At 42.7% G+C, this 12,286-nt stretch overlaps 1 protein-coding gene across 6 annotated transcripts in view; it reads right to left on the minus strand.

Moving 5' to 3' along the window:
* The window catches only part of CNTFR (ciliary neurotrophic factor receptor), a 558,243-nt gene that overhangs the window by 26,196 nt on the left and 519,761 nt on the right, over positions 1-12,286 (minus strand). For all 6 annotated transcript variants that reach the window (XR_016277980.1, XM_089498469.1, XM_089498443.1 and 3 more), the window contains one exon: positions 232-412. Coding sequence is in view for 5 of the 6 variants with exons in the window: in XM_089498469.1 (XP_089354595.1) it covers positions 232-412 (181 nt within the window). In the remaining variant the exon portion in view is untranslated. The remainder of the gene's footprint in view (positions 1-231; positions 413-12,286) is intronic.

The raw sequence follows: 12,286 nt of genomic DNA on the forward strand, positions 1-12,286 counted from the left end.
TCTATATATTCCAAAATCTCCAAAATCATTACACTTCTGGTCCCAAACATTTTGGATAAAGGAGATCAACCTGTAGTGTTATTTTGTTTACATCGATGCTGTAAGCTATCTTGGATCCCATACTGGAAGACAAGTAGGGAATAAATTGATGGATGGATGTATACCTCTCCATGGGGCATTTCCCCCATCCCTGTCAACCAACTCCACTGGCCCCATTTCCCATTTCTTCACCTGCTCCCTGGGCTTCTGTGGTGAGATGTTTGGGCTCCTCTGTCCACGGCGTGGCATGCACAGCTACGCTCCAGTCACTCCATGTGCCAATTTCATTGTCCTTGGCTGCAACCTGGATGATGTATTCCTTGCCTGCATAGGCATCTGTGATGATGTGGGATGTTCCATCGGACAGTTCTACCTGTGTGGGTGAGAAGGAGAGTTTTGTGAGATACACCCAGGGATTGGGATGTTGCTTTTAAAAAAGGAACAAGTTACTTTACTCATTACTCTGACTACACAGTGGGTCATAACTTGTTACTATTAAAACAGTCCAGAAAGATAGCTCACTAGTTATTTGCTATTTGTTATTAACTTTTGTCATAATGTCACTGGTAAATATAATAAGGTGTTCGTTCATTTCCTCAAGTGGCTAATCTTGATTTTGATTTTGATATTGCATTGGAAATTCTGAGAAAAATGGCAGACACTGCAAAGCCATCCTTCCTGGCTACTACACAAGGAAAACACCTATGAACTCTTTCTCCTCACTCTCCTCCTTCTCTGACACTACACTGCCCTTGCGTTGAAGAAGATGTTGTGCAACTGAATGGAGACATGGGATGTGCAACCAAATGCACCACCAAATGCACAATGGGCATGCATACACAATACAAAATGTGGCATGCATGTATAATAGTGTCACATACATACACTGATTCTGCACAACTGAACTGCATGGGGATATTCCCTATTTCCATCTGCTTCCATAGTGCAACCAAAGTGCTGCCTTGGTGAGCCAGGCTATAGCAGAGGTTTGGGCCAGGAGTCACCTCTGGGAACTCAACTTGCTCAGGAGAAGACTATTTGGTGCAGCAGCAGCTTCCTTAGCTCAAGGGGGGCCTTTTGGAGACTGCCCACATCCAACCCTGACAAAAATACAGCATCATCTGGGGATATATGATATTCAAGGACAATACGATGAAAGGCTGCTTAAGACTTCTATAGGACTTGGCTCCCTTCCTCATTACAAACTGGGGGGGGGGGGGTGTCTGTGTAGCCTTGAAAGTCCTTTGGCATTTAGGGAAAAGATGGCAAAGTTCAGGAACAGAAGCGAATTGTATGAAGCCTGGCAGATGTCAGTCAGAGAACCATGGCAGGAAGGGGCATGAGGTGGCATACCAGCAGACTCCAAGGGGACGGGACTGTTTTCCTCTGCCACTCCAGTGAGACTGTTCTTGTTGTGTGCCTTCAAGTTGTTTCTTATTTATGGTGACCCTAAAATGACCCTATCATAGGGTTTTCTGGGCAAGGTTTGTTCAGAGGAGGTTTGTTATTGCCTTCTTTTGAGGCTTAGAGAGTGTTTTGCCCAAGTTCACTCAGAGGGTTTCCATGGCTGAGCAGGGATTCAAATCTTGGTCTTCTGGAATCCTAGTCCAAAACTCAAAGCACTTCATCATGCTGTCTCCAGAAACTAGAAGGGTCCAAATTGCAAGGAAAGAGACACTTCCCCCTCAAAAAAGAACTTCTTGATAGTAAGAGCTGTTCTTCAGTGTAACAGACTGCCTCAAAAGCTGCTGGATTCTTCTTCTTTGTACTGTACAATAACATCCAAAAATGATGATACCTTTACTGGCCCAACCCCAAATGCACAAAATATAACATGCAAGCTTTTGAAGCTCAATTGGCTCCTTCACCAGGCCAAAGTGTTAAAAATCATACAGGAGTGGAAGACAAAAATGACGTTATTTGAGTCATGGGCCTACATTTTGCCAAGATGTTATTTTTGTTGTTGCCAGTTAAGGTGTTTTGGAAGGCTATCAGTGAAGGCAATGAGAAAGCGCTCTTCTCTTTGGCCATTTGGGCTCTGGGAGGCAACGAGTCATAAAATCCAGGCAATTAAATTTCAACTCTATTGACAACAGAAAAAGTAACTTCCCTTGAGATCTATACTGTTTCTGTCTGTTTCTATTTCTCCTTCGTTTTAGGTTTTTCAGCAAAGGTTGGATAGGCATCTATCAGGAGTGCTTTAGTTGTGAATTCCTGCAAGCTAAAAGGGTTGGATTAGATGACACCCAGGATCTCTTCCAAGTCAGAGGATTTTATGATTCTATGAAATTGTTACCACTGGGAAAATCCTCTGTGACCTCTCTTGGATAGACTGAGCCAATCTTTCCCCTTCTCCTTCCCTCCATCTGGGCTCATGGTCAAGTCCTGGAACCATTAAAGAAGGCCACAGCAAAGCAACTTTACATCAGAGACAGGCTAGGAAGACCATCAAGCTTGCTTTTTGCTGCTCCAGAGACTAGGACATGGAGCAATGGATGAAAACTATATGAAAAGAGATTCCACCTGTTCAGTAGTGGAAGACACTCCCTCAGAGAGTGGCAGAGTCTCCTTTGTTAGAGGTTTTTAAACAGAGTCTGGATGGGCATCTGTCAGTGGTGCTTTGATTGTGTCTTACTGTATGGCAGAAGGGGGTTGGATTGGAAGGCCCTTGGGGTCTTTTCTAACTCTATGATTCTATGATTTTAAGTTAGACCAGCACTGACTGCCTTGGTTGGACGAAATAGCTCTCCCAGCTCCATCCAGTTTTCAAACTGGAAATTGGAGTTTGGGAGCGAACTGTTACAGGTACACAGTGGTAACATAGGCTGTGCCCCCACAGGCCTTCCCCTATCCTCATGGTAAACAGTCCTGATAACATAGGGATCAATCCCCAGTTCTGGTGCAAACTGTCCAAACGATGTCCAGCCAGTTCAGCACTGAATTTGCTGCATGCTCCACATATCCAAATTTTAAAAACTCACTCCAGTACTTCCAGAGTTTTCTGAAGTAACGGTGGGCAGCAGTTTACAATGTGTCCCATTGTGCCATGCACTTTCACAATTTGCTCCCTCTCAGGTCAGAAAGAGATGCATAGCCATGATAACGATGCCATGTGCCTTATTTTGGCCTCAAGACAGCAACCTGCAGTAGCGGTGGGTGGCACAGTGGGACATGTATGTGAACAGCCACTTGCCATCACTCGAGTTTGCAGGTAACAAGGGAACATTGAGGCAACTTTGGGATCAGAATAGTATGGGCTGCTCCCAGAGTATTCTGGCCCATGCAGACACCACCTTAGTGGCATAGGCCAATATTCAGCATTGTAGTTATGGATTTATACCTAGTGTTGTGGGTCTGGAACTGGTCTATATTCAGCAAGACAGTAGAGTCTTCCTGGAAACCTATGTAAATGCCACCCTCACCCATTTTAAGAGCTGAAACTTGGATTTGGAGAAGGAGGTCTGCTCAGCTTCTAACTGGGGTGCAAGGAAAAGGATATTTCCATCTGTTTCTCAGCAGCTGAAACAACCAAGCAAGATCCCTGGAAGTTGTCTACACAGGCAGGAAACCCTGTAACCACCCTGTTGTTGCTGGAAAACACAGATTTCAAGTCTGCAGTGACTCCGCGAATGCTACACTCAATGAGTGAGACTGGAGCAGCCCCAGATGAAAAGGTCAGTCCTACGACGAACACATATCCTATAGTGCAGAGTATTTCTGGCCACATGGTTATGTCCTCTACGCTGATCTGGATTTTCCAGGCAAATGCAGGGTAAAACGAAGTTCTTTTTTCCTATGGATTTTGGGGAAAAGTCTCATGTTGCCTGTGAATCCTGAAGAACATTGTGTGTCCAGGTCGCAGCTGCTATGAGGTGGCTATGGGGTTTCCTTTCTCTGTAGACAAGTCCTTTGCCTACAAGCCCCTTGGAGTATGGTGGACTCTCCACCTTTATAGGGCTTTAAACAGAGTTTGGACAGCCAGCTCTCAGGATTGCTTAAGTTATGGATTCTTGCATGATGGGGGATTGGACTAGATTGCCCTTGGGGTACCTTCCAGTTCTATGATTCTGTGATTCTAAGTGCTGGTTCCACAGCCAGCCTAGCAAGGATCTTTCCTCCTCTTGAGAAAAAGAAAGTGGTTTTCCAAACCATTTGCTCCCCATTATAGCTGACCAGTTTGGCCAAAATGCTGGCCATTTCTGAAAAGCAACAGACAGTCAAAGAAAAGGTCTTCTAAACCAAAAACCATGCAGAGGTAGCTGTGTTGGCCATTTAACAAATGCAAACAGGAACCCATCAGTGATAACGTTATTGGCCAACTGAAAGCTTTCAAAGCTCCATGGGCTTCTCCATCAGGCGAGATGTTACAAACCAAACAGGAGGTAAAAAACTGAAACAATTGGAGATGTTAGTCAAATGCCTGCATGTTGTTTCAATCTTTAGTAAAGATGGTATACTGGGGAGGATATATTTTGTGCAGGCAGGCTCCTCCTCCTTCATGCATCAATGCCTTGCAAATGGACTTGTAAGTTTCCTGGACTTTCAAAATCTCCCTATCACTGCCTGGCCAGAAGGAGGAGGAACCTGCCTGCACAAAATATATCCTTACCCGTATACTATCTTTACTATAGACTGAAACAACATGCAGGTATCTGACGAACATCTCCAATTGTTATTTTTCTACTGTTTGGTTTGTACCATCTTGCCTGATGAAGAAGCCCATGGAGCTTTGAAAGCTTGCAACAAATATATTGTGCATTTCGGATGGATTTTTGTTTGCATCTCCTAAACCAAGTCAGCATCTTAGCTGCTGAACTACAGGAAAAAACCCTCTGCTTTTCTTCAAGTTTCTTGGCTCACTCAGCCATTCCTCTGTTGAGTGGATCGGCCGTCAGCTGTCCCTTTGTATCTTTCCTTTTCCCATGATTAAAGGATGGAACCGCTTTCCTTCATGAAAAGCCTCAGAAAACCAATTCCTGGTTCTGTGGCCAGTTTCAAAAAACAGCCCTGCCAGCTCTTCCATTTTGAAAAAGAGATAGTTGCTTCTGGACCCTCTCCATCCCTCTCACTCCAAAATCTGATTTTGCTTTGTCCCAGACAATTTGACCTCCATTACATTCCCCCAAATAACTGGCAAGGCTTTCAAGAGCTGTTTGCACAATCAAAGCATAACTTGGCAGGACGGCTCTGTTTGGGCCAGATTTCATCTCCTTTGCAAATTATCCCTGCTAACTTCATTAAAGTGGAGCTGTTAGAAAGGTCAGATCTTGGGTCCTGCCAAAAGATTTTGGAAGACCTTGGCTTGAGCTTTCCCATAGTTTAGAGTTTAGCACAGTTTCTTAACTGGCACTTTTGCCAAGAAGATCAGCAGGCAATATCGAGATTAAGAATTACTAGCATTGTAGTACAAATCAGCCTTAGGAAATGTGAATAAAGCATTCTGCCCCTTTGGTAAACACAGCAAACTGGGAAACCTGAAGGACAAATGAAGGATCTCTACAGCCTGGAGAATATAGAGATTTGAAAAATATTCACACAGTTTATCAGTCTCAAGAAGAGAGACTTTCTTGACCTGCTGCAACAGATGACCAGAAAATAAAAGCCTCACAACATCCTCATTCTCATCTAAGAACACGAATCATAGAAACCCCGAGGGCTGTCCTGTCCAATGCAGGAAGACACAATCAAAGCGCACCTAACTGATGGCCATCCAGCCATCCAATGAAGGAGACTCCGCCATGCTTCAAGGCATCACCCAAGATACCATCCAAGCCCTCCCTGGGACAGATGCCCATCCACCATCTGCTTCAAAGCAGCCTCCAAAGGAGGAGAGTCCACCACACTTTGGGGCAGCCTCTTCCATTGTCGAACAACTCTTACCATCAGGAAGTTCTTTCTAATGTAGAAGATGAATCTCTTCTCCTGTAGTTTGCAACCACTGCTATAGATCCTAGTTTCTGGAGCAGCAGAAAACAAGTTTGCTCCATTCTTAATAGGATATTCCTTCAAATATTTAAACATGGCTATCATGTCAATTCTTCACCTTCTCTTCTCCAGGCTAAATATACCCAGCTCCCTAAGCCATTCCTCATAGAGCTTGGTGGTTTCCAGACCTTTCACCATTCTGCTCACCCTTTTTGGGCATGCTCCAGCTTCTCTACATCCTTCTTGAACTGTGGTGCCCAGAACTGGACACAGGAGTCCAGGTGAAGCCTGATCAAAGCAAAATTGACTGGTACTATTACCCCCCTCAGTTTAGTCCTTTGGATGCAGCTTAGGATCATACTGGCTTTTTAAACTGCATCACACCATTGACTCATGTTGAGCTTATAGTCTACAAAGAATACCAAATCATGTTCACACGAACTGTTGTCAAGCCACGTGTCCCCTATATCTGAGCGTTTCATATTTTTCTGCCTAAGTGCAGTACCTTACATTTCTCCCTGTTGAAATTCATTTTGTTAGTTTTGGCCCAGCTTTCTAGTCTGTTAAGGTCATTTTGAATTCTGATGCTATCCTCTGGGATATTAGTTGCCTCTCCTAATTTAGTGTCATCTGCAAATGTGATAAGCATGCCCTCTATTCCTTCATCCAAGTCATTGATAACAATCATAGAATCATAGAATTGGAAGAGTCCACAAGACCACAAGTTCTCCAGTCCAACCCCTTGCCATGCAGAAAGACATACTCAAATGTTGAATAGCACTGGGGTCAGGACAGATCTCACTCCTCCCTCGGGACACTCTTTTTCCCCCTCAGGGCAGATGTCGGGGTTTCTCTAATTTGTGCACAAAACTCTCTGTACAGACCGATGGTCTTTTTCTTTTGTGAAGCAAGACACTCACAGCAAGCACAAAACGATGGAACAGCTCATCTGATACCTTCTTTTTTTTTTTTTTAAAGCCCATGCAAGAAGGGAGCAGTTATGGTAATGTAATGTCACTGTGCAATTGCCACACAAGAATATCATCCTTGCAAATGTGAGAGCTCTCATCAAAAAGGGCAGGAAATGATTTCAGCACCTCACAAGGCTAGGAGAAAATTTATGCGGTTTCTTATCCTCCTAGGCATAGGATGAGACAGGTGAGGATTTACCTTCTGAGTGAGATGGCAAGGTGCTAGTCCCTAATCAAGTAGGAAAAGGGAAGCTATAATTTGGCTTTATGATCCCACACACAGAACACTACAACCCATTTTTTCTTGAACATGCTGCATTGGTACAGCTTTCTGCTTGCAAAAAGGATAATCCCCCCTTTTTTAATTAGAAGTTTTGGCAAGCAAGAGGGGAAAAGCAAAAGTTTAGCAGCCACGAAGCTATTCATGAATTAGGGCCGTCTGGCCTCAGTTGCCTGCATATTTTGATAGAGAATAAAGCCCAGAAATCTTGGAAATTAAACCTTGCAAGTCAATGCAAACCATCTTGGGCTAAGTGGACCAGCTGGTGTGACTCGGTATAAGTGTTACTCCCAGGAAAGCCAACCAGTGAAGCCAAAAGAAACTTTGGCTATGATCTTATACATGGGTCATGTATCACAAACCTCTGCGGGAGGAGCTTTGAGATTAGTTTTCATAGGCTGAAGGAGCTGTGCAGACTACCCCTAAGGGGCAGCCTGTAGCTGCCTTCAGGTGTGCCGTATCAAGGCAGTGGTAACCGCATGCCACAGCCCTGATCTGGCCTTTCCAGGGTGCAAAAAGGAGCCGCAAAAAGAGACTCCTTTGCACCCTGGAAAAGGAGTGATAGCCGCAGCACCATGGCTTGAAGGCGCTCCTTTGGTGCTGCATCATATGGATGCAGTGCCAGAGGAGCGCCATGACACTGTGCGCCGTGTGCAATGGCACGCAATATCATGGTGCTCTGGGGGCAAAGGTGGGGTGTGCATCATGTGGATGTGACACCCTGACTCCACCTCCAGGCTGGCCTTAATGGCTGGTCTACTCAGGGCCTGTAGTCTACTTCCTCAGATTTAAGTCTCCAAAAGCTCATGCTGTCAACTTCTTTCTTTCGGTTGATCTCAAAGGTAGCTACAAGATCTCTCTGCAGACTGATTCTACAGACTATTTCTTTGAATTCTTTTCAAGATGTTAAAATGTAAGTTCTGTCTTAGATTCAAACTACAGTGGATCCTCCATATTCACTGGGGACTGCTGTGAAAGTGGAAAAGCAACCAATTTTTTAAGCTGAGAGAACACCTCTCTTGGAATCTCTAGGTCCTATGGTGCAACTCTGTGGACAGCATCTGCTGGAAACTGACTGTAGAATTGTGCAGGAAGACCCACAAATGCCTAGAGAAGTGTTCTCTCTCAGAATTTGTAGGTCCTTCAGGTCAACCTCTTGTGGAAATTGACCATAGAATCATGCTGGAGGACCTAGAGATTCCTGGAGATAATATACTAATCAAATCTGTGAATAATCAAACCTGCAAAAGTCGAAGCTGCAGATGTGGAAAGCTGACTATATTTGAGAGACTGTATCTCCCCATATGAACCTGCAAAAATTCTAAGGTCTTCGGTGGAAGGCTTTCTCTTAGTTTCGCCACCATCCCAGGGTTGCTTGGTGAGCACAGTGACTGCTCCCAGTCTCTGGGGCTCTGGAAAAGGAGCCCTGGTGGCACAGAGGTTAAGTGCCAGTCATGCAGCCACAAGGTTGTGAGTTTGATCCCAGGCAGGGCTCCAGGGTCCACTCAGTAGGTCAGTAAAATGAGTACCCAGCTTGTTGGAGGCAATTGGTTTATAGATTATAAGCCAATGTGAAGTCGAAGGCTTTCATGGCCAGCATCCATAGTTTTTTGTGGGTTTTCTGGGCTATGTGGTCATGTTCTAGAAGAGTTTGCTCCTGATGTTTCACCAGCATCTGGTGCTAGCATCATCAGAAGATGCCAGTCACAGATGCCAGAGAAATGTCAGGAATAAACTCTTCTAGAACATGGCCATGTAGCCTGGAGAACCCCCCCCCCCAATTGTAAACCACTTAGGGAGTGCTAGTTCCCTGATAAGTGGCATAGAAATGTACTTGCTATTGCTAACTCCCTTCTGCAATGGTTGGGCTGGCCGCTTCTCTGCTCTCTTTTTGGTGACAGGCACAAACCTTTCTTTCCAAGCAGACTTTTATAGCAATAGCAAGTACATTTCTATACCGCTTATCAGTGCACTTAAACACTCTCTAAGCAATTTACAAAGTGTAAGCTAATTGCCACCAACAAGCTGGGGACTCATTTTAGTGACCACCTCGGAAGGATGCAAGCCTGAGTCGAGCTTGAGCCCTTTTGCTGGTATTGAACTCACAACCTTATGGTTTGTGAGTGAGTGGCTGCCGTAATACGTAATTGCGCCCAGGGAGCCTTCTCATTGAGGTATGTTTTTAGTGGGTTTGATATGTTCTTAGTAGTTTTATATTTCTAACTTAGTATTTTTAAGGATTTTACTTTTGTTTGTTTTTTACTTGTTGCATTAATGTCGTGATTATAATTGTGTCTTTAAACTGTACTGTTTTATTGTTGTTTTTAAGTATCTATTGTGAGCCGCCTTGGGTCCAATTTGGGAGAAAGGCAGCATATAAAACCATTCAATCAAATAAGTTGGGTTATGCATGGAGAGCGATATTATTAGTAGTAGTAGCAATGGTCACATCCAGCTGATGGTGTCTTATGCAGAGCTGCATATTTGGGAATGCTGTGTATTATGTTACAGAGAGTACCATGTGAATGCACAAGCTGTTGCATGTTTTTGATTAATGCATTTTAATTGATTTTATTCATTGTTGATTTTGTTCCCCTCTTCGATCTATGCAGAGAGATGAGTAAGAAACAACAAGAATAAAAACAACACTCTTAAACCCCGTTCCTTAAAATAACTTTCAGCTTTAAAAATATGTGGGAATAGTAACAATAACAACAACAATATAAACAAAGTCTCTGCCTGCAAAAGGAAGGGCAGAAATAAGGGGGTTCTTTGGCTGTTCCCACATTTTGGAACTCTCTCCCACAAAAGGTTAGGAAGGCTCTTTCTTTGTTTTCCTTTCAGCAACAGCTTGACATCTTTCTTCCCCAGAAAGCCTTTGGAAACTGATTTTTTAAATAACAGCTTTTATGGCACTGTTCTGTTTTTAATCTCTTTTAAAGTAAGATTTTAATTGGCTTTTATTTTTTTGGGGTAAATATTTTTATTGTCTTTTTACATGTTCATTCCCCCTAATCCTACCCTTCCCCTCCACAAATACAAACTGTATAATGGCTTCTCATGCCCCAGGCCCAGAGACATAATTACAAAGCTCTCATGTTTTTCTTTACTTCTACTACCAATATAACTTGCATAAATAAACCATAAATATATAACATAATTTAACATATACAGTCAGCAATCCATGTTTGCAGATTTGACTTTTGCGGATGTGACTATTTGCAGTTTTGATTAATATGTATATTATCTCCAGGAGTCTCTTGAGATTCAGTGCAACTCTGCCAGATGTTGACCAGAGTCACTCCGGAGGATCTAGAGATTCCTAGAGAGGTCTTCTATTATATAGATATTGTTAATTTGTTTTTAATTTGCAGCCCAATCCCACTGAATGTAGAAAATCCACTGTATAATACTATACTAAAGCTACCATAAACAAACAGGTAAAAGCAAAAGGTTCAATGTCCATCACTCAAACGCCAGAGATAGTCTTCCCTTCTCAGTTCTCTAGAAACTGTATAAATGGTCCCCACTCTTTCACAAAATTATCTAATGATTTCTCTTTCATCAAAGTGGATAATGTATCAATTTCTCCATTTCAAGGATTTTCACTCTCCAGTCCTCTTTTGATAGAATTGCCATACTTTTCCATTTACCTGCATAAATCTGCCTTGCTGAAAAAACAAATCACCTTACATTTTAGCTCCCTAATTTTCTTATATGTCATTCCTAATTAAAAAACCACAACAACTCTGGTTTACTTTTAAATATACTTTTCCTGCATATTTATTACTTTCGCACATCAGCCCTAACTGAACACTGCAAAGAGCTGAAAGATCCATATCTGGGCACCCCTTTGAAAATTTAGGGCAAAGGACATGATTTGTATCCTTTTGGATCCTATTACATTCTATCCCACTCCCACATCTGTATAAATATGCTTTATACCTGAGACTTTAATACTACTTATACTGCATCTGAAGAAGTGGTTTCATATTCATGAAAGCTCATGCTAAAATAAAAGCCAATTATAGGTTCATTACAACTACATCCCTTATTTGGAGTTCCAAAATCCCAAATGTTCCACAATCTACAATTATCTGCATGGGTGGCAGAGATAGTGACATCTTTGCTTTCTGATGGTCCAGTGAACACACACTTTGTTCCATGCTCAAAATATCATATAAAATTACCCTCGCACTATGCATATAAGGTGTATATGAAATATTAATTACTTTTGTGTTTACATTTGGATTCCATTGCCAAGATTTTTCATTATGTACATATATAAAAATACAAGTATTCCAAAATCCAGAATATCAGAAATCCCAAACAACCGTGGCCTCAAGCATTTTGGAGAAGAGACTCAGCTGGTAGTCCCAAAAGTGTGATCACTTTTCTTTTCCCCTCTCCATTCCTTTCTTCTTTTTAATGTAGAAGCACTGTCTCCTGATCCGCTGCACAATCGCCCACCTGCCAAACTCACTGGCTTTGCAAGGCATCTAGCAAACACATCCTTCAAAGACAGATCATGACCTGCTAAACTGATATTCCTTCTTTTTGAGAAGGCAGCTTATTTGCCAAGCAGAGAAATGAGACTGGTTTAATCTGATTTCAGTGTGGTTCTAAAACACATCTGAGCGCAAGAAATTATGTCAGTGGAAAATATGAGCATCAACAGAAGTGGTGCAAGGCAGATTGGTCAAGGGGGCAAGTGGGTGGCCGGAAGGGTGGGAGACTTAGACCAAAGGCCCTCCTCACCAGTTCCCAAACTATTTTTCGATGTACGCTTGCAGACGGTGGTGGCTCTCTTAGCAGACCACTCCAGCTTTCACAACCATACATACAAATACAAAAAATGATGGAACGGACCATCCTAACTTCAGCATCCAAATATATACCTTCACACTTCTTATCTAGTTCCTTCATAGCTGCCCTTCCAAGTCCTAGTCTTTTGATTTCTTGACTGAATTCTCCATTCTGATTATGACTGACATAAGGTGCAGAAAATCTTTCAGGGTCTTCATTGTCTACTTTAATTTACATCTATTATTTGTGGTGATCATTTTTTCCC

The sequence above is a fragment of the Sceloporus occidentalis genome, unplaced genomic scaffold (assembly GCF_023333645.1).
Source record: "Sceloporus occidentalis isolate IW3139 unplaced genomic scaffold, rSceOcc1.0.p SCAF_1, whole genome shotgun sequence".
Classification (NCBI taxonomy): Eukaryota; Metazoa; Chordata; class Lepidosauria; order Squamata; family Phrynosomatidae; genus Sceloporus; species Sceloporus occidentalis.